Below are 25,193 nucleotides of genomic sequence, written 5' to 3' on the forward strand. Positions count from 1 at the left end.
TCAACCTGATAAAGGGCATGTATAAAAATCGTATACTTAGTATAATACTTAATGATAAATGATCGAATGCTTTCAACCTAAGAATAAGAACAAGGCAGGGAAGATCCCTCCTACTATTTCTCTTTAACATTCTACTGGAAGTCCTAGGTTAGAAGGCAAGAAAGAAGAAGAAATAAAATATTGATTGAAATATCTTTATCCAAAAATGACATAATAATCTATGTTGAAAGCCCCAGATAATCTACAAAATACATACTAGAGCTAATAATTGAAATTCCTATGGTCAACAAGATACAAAGTAAATATATTAAAGATTGATTGTATTTCTTTATGCTGCTGCTGCTAAGTTGCTTCAGTCACATCCAACTCTGTGCGACCCCATAGATGGCAGCCCACCAGGCTCCCCCATCCCTGGGTTTCTCCAGGTAGGAATACTGGAGTGGGTTGCCATTTCCTTCTTCATTTCTTCATGCTAGCAACAAACAATTGGAAACTAAACTGTTATTAAAAACTTATATTTTATATTATAAAAATATTTTTAAAAAGACTTAGGACTTTCCTAGTGGCTTAGATGGTAAAGAATCTGCCTCAGTGCAGAAGATGGGGGTTTGATCCCTGAGTCAGGAAGATCCCCTGGAGAAGGGAATGGCTGTTCACTCCAGTATTCTTGCCTGAAGAATTGCATGGACAAAGAAGCCTGGCAGGCCAGTCCATGGGGGCTCAGAAGAGTTGGACATGGCTGAGGGACTAACACTTTCACCTTCTAGGGTAACTATAACAAAATAAATGTAAGGCCTCTAATGAAAAACTATAGAACATTCCTGATGAGTTAAAAACCTAAACAAACGGAGGAGAGATATATTACATTCATGAACTGGAAGACTCAATATTAATAAAGCTTCCTTTTTCTCATATTAATCTATAGAATCAGTGCAATTCCAGTAAAAATTCCAGCTACAAAAAATAGATACTGACAAGTTTTTTCTAGTATTTATATTGAAATGCAAATGATATAGAATAGTCAAAAGAATTTTGAAAAAAAATCAAACATTTTTAGCTTTATACCACCTAACTTTTAAGACTCATTTAAAAATAGTAACCATGTCAGTGTGGTATTGGCAACAAAGATAGATAGGTCATTGGTACAGAATAAAGTCAAGAAATAGACCTACATATACTTGGTCAGTCAGATTTTTACAACTTTATAAGTTAATTCATTTTAGTGATAATTTTTTCAACAAGTGGAGTTGGTACTATTTGGACATTGAAATTTAAAAAAAAAAAAAAAAAGGCAGCCACATCAGCATCACCTCCATGTTGCCCTTATACCACATAGAAAAATTAACCCAAAATAGTGTACAGACCTAAATGTAAGAGCTAAAACTGTAAAATTTCTGAAAGAAGATCATTGTGACTCTGGGCTAGGCCAAGTTCCCCTTGCTCCCTAGGACAGAAAAAACACAAATCTAAAAGAAAATTTGAAATATTAAACTTTATCAAAATTACACACACTCTGATCTTTGAAAGATATTCTTTAAAGAAATGAAAAGGCAAGCTGAAGAATATTGGAAGAAAATATTTGCAAAACACATGCCTTATAAAGGTTTTATATCGGGGATATCTAAAATGAAAGTGAGTCACTCAGTTGTGTCCGACTCTTTGCGACCCCATGGACTCAGTCCATGGAATTCTCCAGGCCAGAATACCGGAGTGGGTAGCCTTTCCCTTCTCCAGGAGATCTTCCCAATCCAGGGATCGAACCCAGGTCTCCCACATTGCAGGCAGATTCTTTACAAGCTGAGCCACAAGGGAAGCCCTCTCAAAATTCAATCTGAGGAAGATAAACAGCCCATAAAACATGGGCAAACGAGTCTATCAAACACTTTATCAAAGAATACATAGGTAAAAAATAATCTTAAAAAATATTTTTTGTTGGAGAGGTAGAACATAATCTCATGAAAATAATTCAGTACTATTAGTTATTAGGAAAATGAAAACTAAAATCATGAGAAACAACCAGACAACTATTAGAATGGTTAAAATTAGAAAGACTGAATGCCAAAGGGTGACATGGAGGCAGAGCAACTAGAATTTTCATGTATTGCTGTGGGAATGCAAAATGATACACTTTTGAAAAAACGTTTTGTAGTTTGGTATGATACAATAGAATCTTATCGATTAGAACATACTTACCCGTATGACCTAGTGATTATATTTCTAGATATTTACTCAAGAGAAATGAAAACATTTCCCCACAAAGACTTATACATGAATGTTCAGTGAAGCTTTAGTCATAATAACCCCAAACAGGAAATACCTCAGTTGTCCATCAATTGATAAGTAAACAGCTTGTGGTACAACAATGTAATGGAATACTGTTTAGCAAACAAAGAAATAAACTGCTGATGCTGGTTACAGCATGGTTGAATCTCAAATATTGTGCTATGTAAAAGGAGCCAGATACAGGAGGAAATCTTTATAATTTCATTTATATAACTTTCTGAAAAGGTAAAACTAGTGAAAAAAATCAGATCCGGAGTTAAGAGATTAACTGCAGTTAAGTTCTAGTGCATTAGCCTAGCATACGTATACCCTTTCTTTTAAAAAAAATTATTTATTTATTTTAATTGGAGGACAGTCACTTCACTCCAGGGGCTTCTGGAGGCCCCTGTCACACATCAGCATGAATCAGCCACAGGCGCATATGTGCGCTCCGCCCACCACCCCACCCTACCCATCTTGAACCCCTCTCCTACCTCCCTCTCCACCCCATCACTTTGGATTGTCCCAGAGCACTGACTTTGAGTGCCATGCTTCATGCATCGAACTTACACTGGTCATCTGTTTTACATATGGTAATATACATGCTTCAGTGCTATTCTCTCATATCATCTCAGCCTTGCCTTCTCCCACATAGTCCAATAGTCTGTTCTTTATGTCTGTGTCTCTTTTCTTTCTGACTTACTTAACTCTGTATAATAGGCTCCAGTTTCATCCACCTCATTAGAATTGACTCAAATGTGTGTGTTTTTTTTTTAAATAGCTGAGTAATAGCCCATTGTGTATGTGTACCACAACTTCCTTATTCGTCTGCTGATGGACATCTAGGTTGCTTCTGTGTCATAGCTATTGTAAACAGTGCTGCAATAAACATTGGGGTACATGTGTCTCATTCAGTTTTGGTTTCCTTCGTATGTGTGTGCTCAGCACTGGGATTGCCGGGTCATATGGCAGTTCTATTTCCAGTTTTTAAAGGAGTCTCTACACTGTTGAAAGAAGTCAAGGATGACACAAATAAATGGAGAAATATACCATGTTCGTAGATTGGAACAATCAATATAGTGAAAATGGGTGTACTACCCAAAGCGATATATAAATTCAGTGCAAATCCTATCAAGCTACCGATGGTATTTTTTACAGAACTACAACAAATAATTTCATAGTTTGTATGGAAACATATACCCTTTATTATCTGGTCTTATCCTACCTTTCTAGCCCTACTGCTTTCTTTACCTTGTAAATACCTGGTTCTGATTTCATTGTATGCCTTCAAGTGCTCTTCTAGTCCCTTAAGGATAGGATTGACATTAAAATGCTTATTAAGTTTTAAGGTAAACAGTTTCAGAGGTTAATAAAGTATACTCCCTAAAGAACAAATTAAGCGGTTAGGTAGTATGATGGAAAGCAACCGACTTTAGGCAAAAGTGATTGTTAGGGTGAAGTAAGTATAAAGCATCAGTTGTATGGCAAGGCTGTGGATTATGAAGAGTCTATAGCAACATGGAGCTGGTACCAGCATTCTTGATAGCTCAACCATTTCTTCTGTTCCTTCATCCCTGTCATCTTCAGGTTCTACTAGTTATTAAATTCCATAAGAATGTTACTAATTTTATATGCATAAAACTCACCTTGGAAAGGGGATGGGGGTTGATTAAATGTATAAGTCCTGGGTTACATCCCATAGATTTAGATTCTAATTCTGTAACAAGGTAGAGCCCACAAATATGCATTTTTAGAAACAAATAGTAGGTTATTCTGATGAAATTGAAGAACTACATCTTAAGAAACACTGCTAAAGAGTCTTTTTCAGCTTACTGTCTCGTGCATCACCTTTTCCATTTCCACCATAAACAGTTTATGCCTTCTTTTACCATTTCTTATCTTGCTGTTTTAATACCCTTGGTTAATAGCTTTCCTCTCTTCTGTTTCCTTTTTAATTCTTTGCTCTACTGCTAGATTTTCTTGTTTGAAAAAGTAACAAGTTCCTATTACTATTCAATATACGTGGTTGAAATTTGGCACTTAGAAGAAAGTCTTTCAATAGATATTAGTTTCTTTGTCTCCCCTTTCTTTCTTGAATCCTGGGATAGAAATTGCCTTGCTCTGTTTTGAAATAATTCATTTCCAACCATATTCCTGTTCCAATGTTGATTGTAGAACATTTATGAATTGAATAAAAGTGTGAAAAAAGTAAAAATTGCCAGTAATTCTGCTTTTAACTACAGTTAACATTTTGCTGCATTTATTCCCAGTTTCATTCTATGTCTTTTGTATAAATAAATATTTTACAAAATTGAGATAGACTATGTTTGATGCATTAAAAGCTGCTTTTTTTTTTTTTTTTACTTGCAATATTACATCATGGTCATTTTCTATATTTTAAAATACCATTGAGTCATATAATTTTTAAAACCTGTACTATGATTTATTATACCATTTTACTTTTGCTGGTTATTTTGAGCTCACCTCATTCTTGATCTTTCACTATTATATGTTATAGTGAACTTTGTTGAACCTCAGTGATATTTTTTCTTTGTAAAGATGCCTAGAAGTGTACTTCTGCATGAGAGGTGATACACACTTTAAAAGTTTTAGATATAGTCTACCAAATTAGTCTTTAGAGAAATCTTATTTTAAATTACCATCAACAGTATACTAATTTGTAGTCTTGCCAGTAGTTTGTGATATTAAAAAAAACAGAATTCTCACTAAGACTTCAGCATTAGAACTGAGACTATAAAACTCTTAGAAAACATAGGGAAAAAGCTTTATGACAGGGGGTTTGGGAACAATTTATTATTTATGACACCAAGGCACAGGAACAAAAGAAAAAGCAAGTGAATCAGACCTAATCAAAATTAAGAAGTTATGCATGAAAGAACAATGTTCAAAGAGTAAAAAGGCAACCTACAGTATGGCAGAAATATTTGTGAATCATATATCTGATAAGGGATTAGTATCCAGAATATAAAGAACCCCTATGACTTAACAACAACAACAAAAAACCAATTAAAGTAGTTCCTACTACAAAAAACCATGTGATGTGATAGAGCTAATCCTAAGTATATTTCAGTATATAAATATATCAAATCAGCACATGTATATGTTACACTTATACTATGTTATATGTCAATTATATCACAGTAATTTTTTAAAATAAGTAAAGGGACTTGAATAGGTATTTCCCCAAATAAGATACAGGTGACTGGTAGGCACATGAGACGATACAGAACATCATGAATCTTTAAGGAAGTGGATATCAAAACCACAATGAGATACCACTTCATGCCCATTAAAATGACTGTTATATATATAAAAAATTACTCCAACCAAACAAAAAGTAACAAATGTTGGCACTTTGATGCTTTAAAATCTGCTTTTTTGTGGGTATGAAGAAATTGGAAGTGTTGTGCATTGTTGGTAGGAATGCAAAATGGTACAGCTTCTGGGGAAATAGTATGTCAGTTCTCTAAAAAATTAAACATAGAATTATCACATAATCTACCAGTTCCACTTCTGAGTATATATCCCAAATAATAGAAAATAGGAGCTTTTACAGAAAAGCAGAACAAAAAGTGGAAGCAACCCAACTGACTGTCACCTGATGAATGGATAAGCAAAATGTGGTATGTAGATAGAGGAGAATATTGTTCAACTTTACAGAGAAACAAAATTCTGCTATTTACTACAACATGGCTGAATTTTGAAGACATTAGGCTAAATGTTTCATAAGCCAGATGCAGAAAAGGACAAATACATGTTATTCCACTTATAAGAGGTACTTATGGTCAAATTTCAGCAAGTAGAATAGTGGTTATTATGGGCTGAGAGGGGGTGGGAATGGGGAGTTATTTAATGGATAAAGAGTTGCATTGTGGATTGATGAAACAGTCTGTAGATGGGTAGTGGTTGTAGTTACATAATGTGAATGTATTTAATGTCACTGAACTGTATACTTTACAATGGTACATTTGGTTTGAATATTTTATTACAGTAAAAAAAGAAAAAAAATCTTGTCAGTTTGGAAATAAAAATTTTATGTTTTCAGTTCAATTTTTTAAATTTTTAATTAATTAATATACTTGGTTTATTGGCTCTTTTCTATGTAAGCTTATATGTTTTACTGTGACTTCCTTAACATTTTTTAAAATTTATAAGAACTTCTTATATATTAATGAGATTACCTATTCATTACATGTTTTGCAAATATTTTCCTCGTTTACATTTTCATTTTATTGTGCTTTTGGAGACACGGAAGTTTTTTTTTATTTTTACGACAGTGGCCTTTCCTTTATAGCTTTTCTTTCTGTTTGTGGTTAGGAAGCTCTTCTCATCCTGACGTATCTTTCATTTTTTGTATTTCTCAAGTGCTTAACGCATATTGGCTGTAATATGAACATGAGGTTTTAGGATTGGAAAAGCCCTTAGAGGGCATTTAACCTAGCTGCTTTATTTTACAGGTATGTGAACTTAAAGCTTAGGGGGGCTACCCTGCCATGGTAGTTAGTAGCAGACTCCAGAACAGCCAGTCACTGTCTTTTGACTTTTAGCCCAGTCTGTACTCCACTGAACTTAAAATAATTCTGCTTTATGGATGGTGAACACAGAGTATCTTTATTTGGGTAAAGGTTCAATGGTATAAGAAGCAAAGAGGTAAACAGAAAACACAGTTGCTAATGAAAATTGACAGTCATTATTGCTCATTATGCTTCCTAAATGACTGGAATTTTTGCTCATAGTAAAGTTATTTTGAATACTCCCCTTCTAGTTATAATATTAGGCTTCTGTTAGAATTAATGGAACATTTATGTTTAGGAGTAATAGAACCGGACATGGAACAACAAACTGGTTCAAACTAGGAAAGGAATACCTCAAGGCTATATAACGTCACCCTGCTTATTTAATTCATATGCAGAGTACATCATGTAAAATGCTGTGCTGGATGAATCATAAGCTGGAATAAAGATTGCTGGGAGGAATATCAATAACCTCAGATATGCAGATGATACCACTCTAATGGCAGAAAGTGAAGAGGAACTCCCACATCCATACATCCATGCGTAGCTACTGGAAAAACCATAGCTTTGACTAGACAGTAGTCATATATGGATGTGAGAATTCGACTGTAAAGAAAGCTGAGTGCTGAAGAATTGATGCTTTTGAACTGTGGTGTTGGAGAAAACTCTTGAGAGTCCCTTGGACTGCAAGGAGATCCAACCAGTCCATCCTAAAGAAAATCAGTCCTGAATATTCATTGGAAAGACTGATGCTGAAGCTGAAACTCTAGTACGCTGGCCACGTGATGTGAAGAACTGACTCATTTGAAAAGACTCTGATAACTGGGAAAGATTGAAGGCAGGAGGAGAAGGGGATGACAGAGGATGAGATGGTTGGATGGCATCACTGACGTGATGGACATGAGTTTGAGTAGTCTCCAGGAGTTGGTAATGGGCAGGGAAGTCTGGCGTGCTGCAGTCCACGGGATTGCAGAGTTGGACACAACTGAGTGACTGAGCTGAACTGAAGAGGAACTAAAGAGCCGCTTGATGAGGGTGAAAGACAAGAGTGAAAAAGCTGGCTTAAAACTCAACATTAAAAAAAGATCATGGCATCTGGTCCCATTACTTTATGGCGAGTAGATGGGGAAACAGTGGAAACAGTGATAGACTTTATTTTCTTGGGCTCCAGAATCACTGTGGATAGTGACTGCAGCCACAAAATTAAAAGGCGCTTGCTCCTTGGGAAACCAGACTGTGTATTAAAAAGCAGAGACGTCACTTTACCAACCAAGGTCTGCATAGTCAAAGCTATGGTTTTTCCAATAGTCCTGTACAGATGTGAGTTGGATCATAAAGAAGTCTGAGTGCTGAAGAATTAATGCTTTGGAATTGTGGTGCTGGAGAAGACTCTTGAGAGTCCTTTGGACAGGAAGGAGATCAAGCTAGCCAGTCCTAAAGGAAATCAACCCTGAATATTCATTGGAAGGACTAAGGCTAAAGCTGAAGTTCCAGTACTCTGGCTACCTGATGCAGAGAGCCTACTGACTGGAAAAGACCCTCATGCTGGGAAAAATTTGAGGGCAGGAAGAGAAGGGGGCAACAGAGGATGAGATCGTCGGATGGCATCATCAACTCAGTGGACATGAGTTTGAGCAATCTCTGGGAAATAGTGAAGTACAGGGAAGCCTAGCGTGCTACAGTCTATGGGGTCACAAAGAGACATGATTTAGCAACTAAACAAACAAAATGTTTAGGAAAAAAGGACTTTTAATCTTACAGACACAATTGAACATTGGCCTTTAGAACAATCTGGTACAGTATTTTGTGTGCATTGTTGGGTGTGGTCTCAAATCCTGTAGGACCCAGTGATATACTGTAAATAACCTAAAACTGAGTAGCATTTTCTGGAACCCTCTTGTCTCAGACTCTAAGTTGTCACATTTATAATTCTGTTGATAACTATAGGTATTACAGTAGTGATCTTTTTTTGTTTAAATTCGTATGTTTGAGCAGCAAGATATACAAAGACTGCATCTTTGAATATCTGAGGTGAAAATGTATATAGGGAAAAGCAATGGAACATTGCCGTGTAGGTTTTGCCATTAACTTGCTAGTTGTTCATGGGTAAGTTGTATCCCAGGATGATTTTAAAAAGCCTCTGAGCTGGGTCCTGTCTAGCCCTGAATATCTAATGTGTAATATGCTGCTTCTGCTACAGAATCTTAGTCTGATTTTTTTCAAAAGAGCAGTTTCATAGGTGAAACAAATGTTTGTAGGTGTTGATGGCTAATAGTGTTTAAGGAAATGAATAGAGGCACTGGAAGATTTCTGACATTACAAAAAACTGTAATTTGAATAAAGGAGGCAAAAATTCACTTTTGAGATTTGTGCTTGAGAGAAAGTCACATGATATATTCTCATTTTCTAGATGACAGGTTTGATTTTCTTGTGTTACTGGGAGACTAAGTCTCAGTTTTCCATAGGGGCAGTTCTTAATTTTTGGTGCCGTGTTAATTTTTTTTTTTTCATTAAAAAATGGTAACAGGTGACATTAATATGAAATGCATTCTTAGCTTTTTTTAAAAATTAATGTGGAATTTGAGTCTCAGAGAGGGCCAGTAAATTGGTTTAGTAACTAATAGTGATAGAATTTAGATAATGCTTTTCAACATAGTAATCATTAATTTTATACATTCTCAAGAAATTCTCCAAAATTATGAATTATACTTTGGAGAATCACTGCTTTAGATCCACCAAAATAGTGTTGTAAAGAAGTCTCAAATGGATCAACCTGATATGCATGAAATTTAAGGACCCATCAAAATAAACTTCTACACTCCTTAGAGGCAAACCATTAAATACAGACATTCATTGAGCCTGCTAGGCTCCTCTGTCCATGGAGTTTTCCAGGCAAGAATACTGGATTGGGTTACCATTTCCTACTCCAGGGGATCTTCCTGACCCAGGTATCGAATCCCCGTCTTTACATCTCCTGCATTGGCAGGCAGATTCTTTACCACTGAACCACTGGGAAGCCTTCAAAATAATGACTACACTGTTCGTAATAGAAGCAGTGAAAGCCAGGAGACAATGTAATGATGTTTCTAAGTGCCAAAGAAATAAAATGTCAACCTGGAATGCTATATTCAACAAAAGTATCTTTCAGAAATGAAAACTAAATTAAGACTTTATTTTTCATACAAAAGCTACAAGAGCTATTAAACTATCGAAGTAAATTCCTCAAGCTGGAGAAAATGATACCTGATAGGAAACTAGATTAACACAAAGAAATGAAGAGAAATGGTAAAAATATGAGTATATTTTTCTTATGTTTAAATTTCTTTAAAAGATAATTGACTTTATAGATGTAAAGGTATGGAAAGAACACAAACAACAGGAAAGAGGAATGGAAGTATGTTTTTGTCACACAAGTCCTGTGTTATTTGAAGATGGACTGTGTGAAATTGAATATGCATATTGTAAACCCTAGACCATCCCTAAAACAATGAAACACACATAAAAGTAATTAAGTCAAGGGTTGAAATGAAATGAAAATACCTAAAATATTGAATATTTGCAAATGAAGGTAGAGAAAGATGATAAATAAAAATCAAGACAAATAGAAAACAAATAATAAGCATATAGATAATTATCTTCACATCCTTATGAGAATGTAGAGATTGTGAGACTGTGTAACAAAGAAAAACCAATTATACATGTATAAGAAATCTACTTTAAATAGAAAGTATAAGATTGAAATATAAATAAGAAAATAGTAACCAATATATGTGTTCTATTAATCACATATTATGTTAATACTAAATGAACTAAAATTCTGTGCAAGTACTATTATGAAGGCTAAATGGGGACACTTCATAATGACGAAAATGTCAATTAATCCTAAAGACATAAGTATCCTAAATGTGGTCATATATAATAACAACTTTGAAAGTCTGTGTACTAAAAACTAATCACTAGAACTGCAATGAGAAAAGGAAAAAAACTACAGTTGTAATTGGGCATAAAAACACTCCTTTGTCATAGTAATGTTCAAAACACTAGATAGAAAATATAAATAGCGTATCAACCAATTTGACTTACTTGAAATAGATAAAATTCTTCTTAAAACCATGCATACATGCATGCTCAGTCACTTACTCATGTCCAACTCTTTGCCACCACATGGACTATAGCCCACCAGGCTTTCTCTGTGCCTGGAGTTTTTCAGGCAAGCATACTGGAGTGAGTTGCCATTTCCTTCTCCAGGGAATCTTCCCGACCCAGGGATCAAACCTAGGTCTCCTACACTGCAGGTGGATTCTTTTACCACTGAGCCACTTGGGAAGCCCTCTCATAACCGTAGGAAAATTTATATTCTTTTCACCTGCATTTGCTATATTCGTTAAGGTTAAAAAAAACGCTCTGCCATGAAAGAAGTCACAGAAAGTGAACCAAAGTGACTTAAAAAGTCATGTGAGGTGTGTTCTCTGACTCAGTGGAATTAAAATAGAAATCAAAGGAAACTTGAAAATTCTGATACATTTGGTAATTAACATACAAGTTAAGTGTGCATTGTAAGTTGCTTCAGTCATGTCCAACTGTCTGGGACCCTATGGGCTCTTGACTGCCAGGCTTCTTTGTCCATGGGATTCTCCAGACAAGAATACTGGAGGTAATTAATATATCTCTAAGTAAACTAAGGATCAGCAAAGAAATCACAAAGGAAATTAGAAAATATTTTTAGTTATGATGGAAACATCGCATATCAACATTTGTTTTATGCTGACAAAGTGGTATGGAAAGGAAATTTACAGTTCACATGCTTATTTATATAAGAAGAAAGTTCTGAAAGCAATGATCAGAGCTTCCACTTGAGAAACAAGAAAAGTGTCCCCTCCCCACCCCACCCTTCTGCTTTTGAGAACCAAATATACATTTACCAACTGGACTAGAAAACCTCATAATTCATGAGGCTTTGGATGGAGTACAGTTGATTCTTGAACAACTCAGGGGTTAGGGGCACCAACCCTTTGTACTACTTAAAATCCACGTATAACTTATAGTCAACCCTCTGTATATCCTTTTCCTCTCTATCTGTAGTACCTCATCCACTAATTCAACCAACTGCAAATTGTATAATACTGTAGTGTTTACTGTTGAAAAATAATCCATGTATAAGTGAACCCTCAGTTCAAACCTGTGTTGTTTAAGAGTTAACTGTACTAAGAAGGCTCTTGTCTTAGTAATGTCAAGATTAGTCTTAAATACTGCTCATGTGGTACAACATCTTAAAAGCAAAGACTCAAAAGGACAGAACTATTTTCAAGTAACTGCCTCCCAAAATAAAGCTCAAGTATATTTATAGAAATAAGAAAGTATTTAGCACCTATTGAGGTAAAATTCACAGTGTCTGGCATCCAATAAAGATTACCAAGCATACAAGAAAGAGGAAAGCCTGGCCCATAAAGAAAAATCAGTTAACCAAAACAACCTGGAATTGACATAGATGTTGGAATTAGCAAATAAGGACATTAAAACAATTATTATAACTGTTACTTAGGTTCAGAAAGAGAGAGAAAAAATTTCAAATCATAAATGACTGAAAATGTAAAATAGCCCAAATCGAATGTCTAGAGGTTAAGACCATGATGTCTGAGATGAAAAACATACAAAGTGGGATTAACAGAAGATTAGACATTGAAGAAGAAAACATTAGTGAATTTGAAGACATCACAGTAAAAACCAGTTTGGAAAAGTGTTTGACTCTTTCCTACAGAGTTAAAAATACACTGACCATTCTTCTCATAGGTATTTACCCAAGAGAAATGAAATCATATGTCCCATCAAAGACATGTATGTTATTTGTAACCTCAAATATTTATTTGTAGCCTCAGACTGTGGAAAACAACAAATATCCATAAGTCAGTGAATGGATAGACAAATTGTTTTATATTCATACAATGGAATACTATTTAGTAATAAAAGAAACAGATTGTCGTTACATGTAACAATGTGGAAGAATCTCAAACAATGTATTTTGAATGAAAGCCGTATTTTAAAAGTATATTCTGAAATTCCTTTTATCTAAAATTTTAGATAATTTGAACCAATTCATAATGACCAAAGTCAAATCACTGGTTCCCTGGGGATACAGAAAGGGATAGTGTGGAAGAGTTAACAAGGTATATAAGAAAACTTTTTGGGATTGCTGAATAAATTCATAATCTTGATGATGATGGTTTCACTGATTTATATATTTGTTAAAACTTAACAAATTATAGATTGTGAATATGTGTATTTTGTTTTTACCAATCATAATAAAACTTAAATGTTTTTGAAAAGAGCTAATCAAACCCTAAATAAGTATGAAAGGAAAAACTTATATATATATAGACACAGGCATAGAAATCAATAAAGCAGAAAATGGATAAACATTATAGAGAAAATGAACTAAATGAACACAACCTAAAGCTTTTTTTTTTCTTTTTGAGAAGATCAATAAAGGTGGTAATTCTCTTGCGAATGTTAGTAAGAACAAGAGAGAAAACACAAGTTAAACATATTGAGAATGAAAGGTACCTACAAACATTAAATGGATTATAAGGCAACATTAAAATAGATTCATGCTAGAAAACTTAGAAGTTACATAAAACACTTTAAAAGCTAGAAAAATTATTTTAAAGGTGTAAGTTACCACAACTGACAGAGAAAAAATTTAAAATCTTAATTGCTCTACATCTAATATATAAAGCTATAACAATCACAGCCTTCCCTGCTCCCTTCCCCGCTCCCTTCCCCTCTTCCTCCTCCTCCAAAAAAAAGCGAACTCCCAAGCCCAGATGGATTCACTGGTAAAGTCTGTCTAATATTTAAGGAAGAAGTGTTAGAAATCATTCACAAATAGTGAAAGATGAAGTGTTACCTAATTTATTTTATGTAATCAGCATTAACCCTGATAAAATCAGACAAAGACGTTATAGGAAAAGGAAACTATTATAGACTGATATTTCTTACAGTCTAGAGGCAGAAATCCTTTATAAATATTTATAAATTGAACTCATTAAATGTAACACAATATATAAGTATGTATGATACCTTGGAGAAGGCAATGGCACCCCACTCCAGTACTCTTGCCTGGAAAATCCCATGGACGGAGGAGCCTAGTAGGCTGCAGTCCATGGGGTCATGAAGAGTCAGGCACAACTGAAGCGGCTTCACTTTGACTTTTCACTTTCATGCATTGGAGAAGGAAATGGCAACCCACTCCAGTATTCTTGTCTAGAAAATCCCAGGGACGAGGGAGCCCGGTGGGCTGCCGTCTATGGGGTCGCACAGAGTCGGACATGACTGAAGCGACTTAGCAGCAGAAGCAGCAGCATAATGATACCTCATGATCAAGTGGGCTTTACTCAGGAATACAAGGCTTGTTTAACAGTTTATATATAATCCATTATTAATTCACCATATTAGTACAATGAATGAGAAAATCTATTGATCATTTTAATAGCTGGAGGGAAAAACATTTGACAACAATATTTGGCTTGTCAAAAGCATTGACAACAATATTTAACAACAATATTTGGCTTCTCTGGTGGCTCAGTGGTAAAGCTTCCACCACCAATAAAGGAGATGCAGGTTCAATCCCTGGGTCGGGAACATCTCCTGGAGAAGGAAATGGCAATGCATTCTAGTAATCTTGACCAGGAAACGCCATGGACAGAGAAGCCTGGCAGGCTGCACTCCTCGGGGTTGAAAAGACACAACTTAGTGACTAAAAAACATTTAAAATTTCATATATTTAAAAAAAAAATTTAAGTAATTAAACTCCCAGCAAAGTATGAATAAAAGGAAGCAACCCCACAATGCTTCTCTTTTCTTCATATCCTCACCATCACTTATCTCTTGTCTTTTCGATGGTAGCCATTCTAACAGATATGAGATGATACCACATTATGGCTTTTTGTTTGTATTTCCCTAGTGTTCAGTGATATTGAGCATCTTTTCATGTACCTGTTGGCCATTTTTGTCTTCTTTGGAAAGATGTCTAATCAGTTCAGTTTTAGTTTGATTACTTAGGGGCTTTTGGTTATTGAGTTATGTGAGTTCTTTATATATTTTGGATATTAAACCTGTATCTCATATATGCTTGGCAGTCAGTGGAGTGTTCCTTGATGAAGTCTACATATCAGTTTTCACATACAGGGGTACTGTAGTGGCAGTGCCATCTGCCTGTAATGTAGGAGACCTGGATTCAATCCATGGGTCAGGAAGCTCCCCTGGAGAAGAGAATGGCAACCTACTCCAGTATCCTTGCCTAGAGAATTCAATGGACAGAGGAGCCTGGTGGGCTGCAGTCTATAGGATTGCAAAGAGTTGAACACAACCAAGTAATGTAACACAATCACAATCACATAAGAAATATGGCTCACCTTTCTCTTATTTCCATGAAGAGAAAAATCCTTTCTCAACAGTGATATTTTTGAAGGTCAAAGTTGATGTATTTTGTGCTTCTAAAATAGAATGTTGAATCAGAATTCTTTTTATGATGTTTAATCACTGTCCAAAGTGCCTAGATAGGAATTTTCTTAGGGAAGCAAAAAAAAAAAAAAAAAAAAGTCACTAAGGACACTTTCCCAGCGGTTATGTATGGATGTGAGAGTTGGACTATAAAGAAAGCTGAGTGCCGAAGAATTGATGCTTTTGAACTGTGGTGTTGGAGAAGACTCTTGAGAGTCCCTTGGACTGCAAGGAGATCCAACCAGTCCATCCTAAAGGAGATCAGTCCTGGGTGTTCATTGGAAGAACTGATGTTGAAGCTGAAACCCCAATACTTTGGCCACCTGATGCGAAGAGCTAACTCATTTGAGAAGAGATGGGAGGGATTGAGGGCAGGAGAAGAAAGGGACAACAGAGAATGAGATGGTTGGATGGCATCACCAACTCAATGGACATGAGTTTGGGTGAACTCCGGGAGTTGATGATGGAGAGGGAGGCGTGGTGTGCTGTGGTTCTTAGGGTTGCCAAGAGTTGGACGTGACTGAGCAACTGAACTGACTGAACTGAAGACCATGAAGGGTTTGATTGTACCATTGCTTACCTAGACCACTGTGATTCCATAGAACTTGTGTAGGGTAAGCTCCACCTTCCTTCTTTTCCTTTATCAGCATGGAATTACTCTTCTTTTAATGTATAGTATGATCATTTTCTGCAGTGTTCAATCACTTATTATAAATGGAATTGCATTACATATTAATCTATAATTATAGACTAACCAATCTAATAAAAGCATATACATGGAATATTTGTACATTCTGATTTAATGATCTGTAGAACCAGAAATAAGCTGGTTAATTAATAAGTAGACTTGATTCTTGAAAAGTACTTTGTAGCATGCTGGAAAAATTGTGTTTCCTTACTGTTTCTCATTAGCAGCATTTTCACTTTTGCTTTTACCTTTTGGTCTTTTTTTTCACCGAGTAGTATATCCTTTCCTTTGATTTGATTCTCCTTTACAACCCTAATATACTTCATGCTTGGTTTTAATCCAGCTACAATTGAAACTTGAGTTGAAGTCTCATCTGTCTCACAAAGCTTTCTCTATTTGATCCAACATAACTTTTTTTTTCTTTTCTTAAATTCTGTTCCTTTTCAAGACAGTTTTAATTGTCTTCTAGATTATATGCATTGGTTGTGTTTTTTTTTTTTCCAGCTACTTTCATGGATGTTGTCTCCTCTTATCCTTGAACCTTAGAGGTAGATAAGATAGACAGTATTATTCCCCATTTTACAGATAGAAAAACTAAGAATAGACAAGTTATTTTATTTCTTTAAGCTAAGACTTCAACCCCAAATTGCATTGCACAGTTTGCTTTCTTTATACTCTGATGCTTCAAGTTTTATACTTTACTGACTACTCCCACCATATGCTGATCACATATTGGTCTGTTGGTTGGTTTGAAGTAGATTGTTTCTATTCAAAACCCCATCACTGATATCTGTTTCTTCTTAAAAAACTGCTTAATTAATAAGTTTTTTATTATAATGTTGAAACTTCACTTCTTCAAAGGGGCATCATGTTGTATGATCAAGATTTGAAGTTTGGACTATTGAAATTTTTCATATTCATTCATGAAACAAATGTCATTGACTTGAGAACCATATGCCTAATATTAGTACTAGCTTTGGATATGAACAAATGTTGATTGTATTATTTTGTTATTAATATCTGGTCTCTTCTTATTTGTACAGGAGAAATTAAACAGATTTTAGAAAATGAACTTCAGATACCTGTGTCTAAAATGCTGTTAAAAGGCTGGAAGACTGGAGATGTGGAAGACAGTGTGAGTTTCATAATTACCTAGAAATAAAAGAAAATTAAGTTATGCTATTGACTAAAGTATAAAATTGTTTTTTGTTAATGTTGTTACATATGACAGATGGAGATTTGGTAATAGTAACTTAGTTTAAGAATACAGCAAACAGTGTTTTTCAAGTTAAAACATTTCATAGTTAATCAGCAACATTCGTTAGGTATATAAGTGAAATCACTCTTTGGCATATTTTTCCTATTTATAAGTATTTTATAGAAGTCAACTTGACATCTTTTTCTGAGAGCATTTTATCCTTTTCTCAAACCTCATATGATGTCAGTAATTGCCTTGGAATAATAATTTTCTAAACAGTTACCTGTTGGCCTGAAAGGAGTCATACTCAGTTTATATACATTTATGAAAGTGAGTGTTTAGACACTCAGTTGTTTCCAACTCTTTGCAACCTCATGGACTGTAGTAGCCCACCAGGCTCTTCTGTCCTTGGAATTCTCCAGGCAAGAATACTGGAGTGGGGAGCTATTCCCTTCTCCAGGGGATTGTCCCAACCCAGGCATTGAACCTTGCATTGCAGGAACCGAGGGCTCCTGCAGTGCAGGTGGATTCTTTACCATCTGAGCCACCAGGGAAGCCCACATATATTTATATCAAGTATTTATATGAAACAAAAAGGTAGTAGGAAATATTTTTAACTTAGAAAATTTAAATGGTAAGAATGCTTCTTTGTTAGGTGGATAGGGTCAGGTGCATGGATGAGTTATATTTTAAGAGTTTATGCAAAATGTTGCAATTTTAAGCTAGTAGTTGCTATTCTCAAGCACCCATTTGCAGCCTCAGGCACATTCTTTTTTCTGACAGAGTGAGTCAGATGGAAAGAAATGAGTTAACTAAAGTTTTAGGTGTTTGAAATAGAAATAACTAAATCTTTTCACACTAGTTAATGAGTTGATATTTAAATACCAGGCATGAACTTAAAATCTTCAACTTTAGGTTCAACTCTCTGTCAATAGCTTCTGGTAGACATTGTGCTTATAAATATTTGTATGTGAGTTCATTTGATACATGGAGATACTCTTGAGTACTTTATTAAGTTATTTATAGGAATTTCAGGTTGGCAAGATACTTATAAATTTAAGTAAAAATTAGTGATGTGCTATATTATTATTATAATATCAATAACTTCAGATATGTAGATAACACTACCCTAATGGCAGAAAGCTAAGAGGAATTAAAGAGCCTGTTGATAAAGGTGAGAGAGGAGAGTAAGAAAGCAGATTTAAAACTCAACATTCGCAAAACTAAGGTCGTAACATCCAGTCCCGTCACTTCAGGGCAAATAGATGGGGAAACAATGGAAAGAGTGACAGACTTTATTTTCTTGGGCTCCAGAATCACTACAGATGGTGACTGCAGCCATGAAATTAAAAGATGCTTGCTCTTTGGAAAAAAAGCAGTGACAACCTAGACAGCATATTAAAAAGCAGAGACATCACTTTGCCGACAAAGATCCGTCTAGTCAAAGCTGTGTTTTCTGGTAGTCATGCACGGATGTGAGTTGGACCATAAAGAAAGCTAAGCATCGAAGAATTGATACTTTTGAACTGTGGTGTTGGAGAAGGCTGTTGAGAGTCCCTTTGACTGCGTGGAGATCAAACCAGTCCATCCTAAAGGAAATCAGTTTTCATTGGAAGGACTGATGCTGAAACTGAAACTCTAATACTTTGGCCACCTAATGTGAAGAACCAACTAATTGGAAAAGACCTTGATGCAGGGAAAGATTGAAGGCAGGTGGAGAGGGGGGCAACAGAGGATGAGATGATTGGATGGCATCATCGACTCAGTGGACATGAGTTTGAGCAAACTCCAGAGATGATGAAGGACAGCTAAGCCTGGTATGCTGCACTCCACGGGGTCCCAAAGAGTTGGACATGATTGAGCAACTGAACAACAACAACAATATTAGGAGTTAGCTCACTTTTTCTGTACTGAGCGAGGTAGTTAATATTTTAGGCTTTGTGGACCATGGAATCTCTGTTGCAACCACTCAGTTCTGCTATCATAGATGAAAATAACTTTAGACCATATAAGAACCAGTGAGCATGACTGTTGGATTAAATCAATATTTGTGGACATAGAAATTTTCATTTTATATAATTTCACATGTCAGACACTACTCTTCTTTTGATTTGTTTTCAAACATTTAAAAATGCAAAAACCATGCTTGGCTGACAGGACATACAAAAGTTAAGTAGTAGGCTGAATTTTTGCACAGGGTATAGTTGACTGTCACCTGGTCCTTTATGGCTGTTCTAATTGAAACGTAGATTTAAGAATAAAAAGAAGGGTTGACTGAGTAAACCAACACCCTTGGTAGAAATAAAACAACAAAATTCATTAGTTTACATAGCTATATCATTTATCCATTCATTTATTGGGAAACCCATGGATATGAATTACCTACCTGGCATTTTTGGTAGCTTGTAAAAAGAAAGGTAAACACTTTCAAAATGTTCTTAAAGCAGTGTGTTCTGATAAGTTGTTTCTCAGTAGCCATAAGAGATTGGTTCCAGCATCTCCCCCCTCATACCAAAATCTATGGATGCTCAAGTTCAGTTCAGGTCAGTCGCTCAGTCATGTCCGACTCTGCGACCCCATGAACCGCAACACACCAGGCCTCCCTGTCCATCACCAACTCCCGGAGTCCACCCAAACCCATGTCCGTTGAGTCGGTGATGCCATCCAACCGTCTTATCCTCTGTCGTCCCCTTCTCCTCCTGCCCCCAATCCCTCCCAGCATCAGGGTCATTTCCAATGAGTTAGCTCTTCGCATCAGGTGTCCAAAGTATTAGAGTTTCAGCTTCAGCATCAGTCCTTCCAGTGAATACCCAGAACTGATCTCCTTTAGGATGGACTGGTTGGATCTTCTTGTAGTCCAGGGGACTCTCAAGAGTCTTCTCCAACACCACAGTTCAAAAGCATCAATTCTTCGATGCTCAGCTTTCTTTATAGTCCAACTCTCACATCCATACATGACCACTGGAAAAACCATAGCCTTGACTAGATGGACCTTTGCTGACAAAGTAATGTCTCTGCTTTGGAATATGCTGTCTAGGTTGGTCATAACTTTCCTTCCAAGGAGTAAGCATCTTTTAATTTCATGGCTGCAGTCACCCTCTGCAGTGATTTTGGAGCCCAGAAAAATGAAGTCAGCCCCTTATATAAAATGGCATCGCATTTGCATATAACCTATACATCCTCTGTATGCTTTAAATCATCTCTAGATAACTTACAATACGTAACACAGTGTAAATGCTATGTAAATAGTTGCTGATGTGTGGCAAATTCAAGTTTTGCCTTTTGGAGCTTCTGGAATTTTTATTTTTACGAGTATTTTCCATCCTTGGGTGTGGAACCTATGGATACAGAGGGCTGACTGTTTATGTGCTCTTCTCCTTAAGTGATATTTCCTATTTCTATGCCATTAATTTTCTGATTGCTCCCAAATGTGTATTGCTAGGTTATATGTCTGTGAATTCATATAACCAAATTGGTAGTTCAGTTTTATTCTTGCATATCTTATTGGCATTTTTAGCTTAACATATTTAAAATGAAACTTTTGATTTTCCTTCCATTGCCATTTCTCTACCAGTCTTTCCCAATAAATGGCAGAACCATATTACCACTGCTAAATCCAAAAATGTGGGCATTAACCTTTTCCCATTTGAAAAACACCTAATCCTCGGAAACTGACTCAGCACATTGTATATCAACTATACTTCAGTAAAATAAGTTTTAATAAATAAATTAATTGGCCATGCTCTGCAGCTTGCGGGATCTTAATTCTCCAACCAGGGACTGATCCTGGGTCATGGCAGTGAAAGCACTGAGTCCTAGGCACTGGATTGCCAGGGAGTTCCTCAATAAAATAATTTTATAAAAACTTTCAAAAGTACCTAATCCTTAGTAAGTCCTATAGACTCTGTTTTCAAAATATGTCTCAACCATAGCCACTTTACAGTATTGTTATTGCACGGCCTAATCCATGCTGTTAGCATATCTTGCCTGGGCCAGTGTAATAGCTTCATTATTGTTTTTTCAGCTTTTTTGGAGGGGATTCTTCCTATGCATTCTCCATAGAGGAGTGACAGTGTTTCTTTAAAAACATAAATTATATCACTCTCCTGGTAAAGTATAACTTTTTATTGCACTTTGGATAAAATTCAATCTATTCACTGTGGTTTAAAAGGTATTATATTATTTACCCTATATTCACTTCTACAACCTCATCTTCAACCTTTCATACCTTCACTTTCTAAGCTGCGATCATAGAACCTTTTAATTCTTCTAAAATGCTCGAGCTGTTTACATCTTTATCTGACAGATGCTCTTTAGCTGCCTGGAATGCTTTACCCTCAGTTCTTCACATGGGTAATTTTTTCATCCTTCAAGTCTCAGCTTAAACGGTACTTTCTTAACAGATGTTTGTATTTTGTAAAATAGCTCCCATCCCAGCATTTTCTATCATGACACCATAAAAAATGGTGTTTCTTTCATCATTAGATATCCAGTGCCTGATATAATAAGCATCAAATAAATGTTTTTGGTATGACTGACCTACTTAAAGTATATGTTTAATCATATCATGTGTGGTTTGAGAAGAAAGATTTATTGGAAAATCTTTGGATCAGGAATGTTAAAGTGACAATAATGATCAAGTGGTAAGACCAAGCTGTTATCAGTAATCATCAAAGTAAAATAATGAAAGATAAAAAATGGTAAAAGTAACTTTTCTGTGTTTGTATGCCATATTTTTGTTTGTTTGCATGTTAACTCTTGCAAGGTAACGCAGATCCATTTCAGAATAACTTGCGTATATTTGACAAAAAGATTCAGAACTTTAAGGCTTCCTGGATGATTGTGAAGTTATGATTAATTGTCTATTACAGTGTTTTTTTCAAACCATGGGTCACAAATCATTAGTGAGTTGTGAAGTTAATTGAGTGGGTTATATCTAGCATTTAAAGAAAAAGAAATAGTATAAAGGATGTCAGAATATATTGCAAATAATGAGTAAGGCTTAAGGGATGACAAATATAAGTCAAGAATAAGTCCCAAAGCTTGTGAAGGAAGACTCTGCCTTTAGTAAGAAAGATGGGTACTCTCATGGAGGGTCAAGAATAAATTCATTAGGTTATATGCTAGGATACGATCAGCTCTCCCCAGGTGTCCCTGTTTCATATACAGGGTTAAAAGTGATTCCTAGATATCTACTCCACATTTCTTTCCAATACTTTCAGCCTTGACATTATTATTTGCTTTGATTCAACCAGAACCAGTTTCATTATGCCTTTTATACTGTTTATGCCAGTCACCACAAGAGTCTCAGATTCCCAAATTATTCCTCACTTAAATCTCCATAGCCTCTGTACAGCCCATATCTGTCTCTCTTCATTTTGCTCTCCACTGCTTGAAAATTTTTTCCTGAGCCCTGTGGGACTAATTTCATCATTAGCAAAATTCATTCTATTGCCAACCTCTTGCCTACACATTCTCTTCACCATCTACCTCGGATTGAAATCTACCTTCCTGAGGATATTGTTTCTTTGGAGGATTCTCAGTTTTAATTGCTTTTCTCTGAAAAAGATGGGAATACCAGACCACTTGATCTGCCTCTTGAGAAACCTGTATACAGGTCAGGAAGCAACAGTTAGAACTAGACATGGAACAACCGACTGGTTCCAAATAGGAAAAGGAGTACGTCAAGGCTGTATATTGTCACCCTGCTTATTTAACTTATATGCAGAGTACATCAAGTGGAGAAGGCGATGGCATCCCACTCCAGTACTCTTGCCTAGAAAATCCTGTGGACAGAGGAGCCTGGTAGGCTGCAGTCCATGGGGTCGCTAAGAGTCGGACACGACTGAGTGAGTTCACTTTCACTTTTTACTTTCATGCATTGGAGAAGGACATGGCAACCCACTCCAGTGTTCTTGCCAGGAGAATCCCAGGGAAGGGGGAGCCTGGTGGGCTGCTGTCTATGGGGTCACACAGAATCAGACACGACTGAAGTAACTTAGCAGAGTACATCATGAGAAACGCTGGGCTGGAGAAAGCACAAGCTGGAAACAAGATTGCTGGAAGAAATATCAATAACCTCAGATATGCAGATGACACCACCCTTATAGCAGAAAGTGAAGAAGAACTAAAGAGCCTCTTGATGAAAGGGAAAGAGGAGAGTGAAAAAGTTGGCTTAAAGCTCAACATTCAGAAAACTGAGATCATGGCATCTGGTCCCATCACTTCATGGGAAATAGATGGGGAAACATTGGAAACAGTGGCTGACTTTATTTTTCTGGGCTCCAAAATCACTGCAGATGGTGACTGCAGCCATGAAATTACTCCTTGGAAGGAAAGTTATGAACAAGTTAGGCAGCATATTCAAAAGCAGAGACACTACTTTGTCAACAAGGTCCGTGTAGTCAAGGCTATGGTTTTTCCAGTGGTCATGTATGGATGTGAGAGTTGGACTATAAAGAAAGCTGAGCATCGAAGAATTGATGCTTTTTCACTGTGGTGTTGGAGAAGACTCTTGAGAGTCCCTTGGACTGCAAGGAGATCCAACCAGTCCATCCTAAAGGAAATCGGTCCTGGGTGTTCATTGGAAGGACTGGTGTTGAAGCTGAAACTCCAGTACTTTGGACACCTGATGTGAAGAGCTGACTCATTTGAGAAGACCCTGATGCTGGGAAAGATTGAAGGCAGGAGGAGAAGGGGACAACAGAGGATGAGATGGTTGGATGTCATCACCAACTCGATGGACATGGGTTTGGGTGGACTCTGGGAGTTGGTGATGGAGAGGGAAGCCTGGCGTCCTGTGGTTCATAGGGTTGCAAACAGTCGGACACGAGTGAGCGACTGAACTGAACTGAAGTAGCCATTATATTACTGGACTAACTGTTAAAATATGTATCCTCATTGCTCCTCTTTTCCATTTCCAGTCCTTCCTCTCTGAAGAACCTTCAGCATTGACTTTCATGTTAAAGTGTTTTTTTTTAGTCATCCATGTGGTACAGTGGTAAAGAATCTACCTGCCAGTGCAGGAGATGCAAGAGTCATGGGTTGATCATTGGGATGAGAAGATCTCCTGGAGGAGGAAAGGGCAACCCACTCCAGGGTTCTTGCCTGGGAAATCTCAGGTCCCATGGAGCCTGGCAGGCTACTGTCTGTGGGGTGCCAAAAAGTTGGACACTACTGAGCACACACACACATGATGATTATCTGGAGGAAGAGTTAAGTAACCTAGGTAACACTTAGTAGAGACCTCATCCAGGTCTTTTCATTTCTTAGGCTATAGCTCCTCATTTATAAAATCTTTGATTTAAGATATTCTCTATCATCTTTTCTAGGTCTAATGATCTCTGCAAACATAACTTGCTAATTTTTGCTATAATGGTCCTGAATGAAGTAGATATTAGTTGCCAGATTATGCTTCTTCAATGAAGTAATTAATAGTCTTCAACTGTGTATATAACTGTGTATATTTGTATCTCTTTGTGAGCTAAAGAATTTTTATTTTATTTTAATACTCAGATTTATGCTAACTAATACATGGGAGAAACAAATTTATTTGGATTCAATAGTTCTATATTATCTTATTTAGGAAATTGTCAGAAGATGAAAAGTCAAGCTGCAATGGCAATAATTTTCTAAGAATTATAGGAAAAGAATAATGCACAATCAATAGTTATTTTCTGTTTTTTTCTTTTTCTTTTTCAGACGGTCTTAAAATCACTACACTTGCCAAAAAACAACAGTCTTTATGTCCTTACACCAGATTTGCCGCCACCTTCATCATCTAGTCATGCTGGGTAAGATGTTTACTTTTCCTGGAAATAGGAAATGAAAAGTGTGATTGTTAAATTTCTTTAAGCTGTGTATAAATATCAAAATTAAATCAAAGCTTGTTGAAGTTTTAGCTTACTAACAACTATTAACTATATAAAGTTTCAAACTATTTGGTTTGGAGTGTTTATTTGTTTGATTTTAGTGATGGAATCTTTTTACAAAGAAAAGCTAGCAAAACTTT

The 25,193-nt window shown here is 36.2% G+C and overlaps 1 protein-coding gene across 1 annotated transcript in view; it reads left to right on the forward strand.

Moving 5' to 3' along the window:
- FAF1 (Fas associated factor 1) overlaps positions 1-25,193 on the forward strand; it is a 487,842-nt gene that overhangs the window by 164,115 nt on the left and 298,534 nt on the right. Inside the window, exons 5-6 of the mRNA XM_052636540.1 lie at positions 17,028-17,119; positions 24,884-24,975. Coding sequence (XP_052492500.1) covers positions 17,028-17,119; positions 24,884-24,975 — 184 coding nt within the window. The remainder of the gene's footprint in view (positions 1-17,027; positions 17,120-24,883; positions 24,976-25,193) is intronic.

Source organism: Budorcas taxicolor, chromosome 3, assembly GCF_023091745.1.
Source record: "Budorcas taxicolor isolate Tak-1 chromosome 3, Takin1.1, whole genome shotgun sequence".
Classification (NCBI taxonomy): domain Eukaryota; kingdom Metazoa; phylum Chordata; class Mammalia; order Artiodactyla; family Bovidae; genus Budorcas; species Budorcas taxicolor.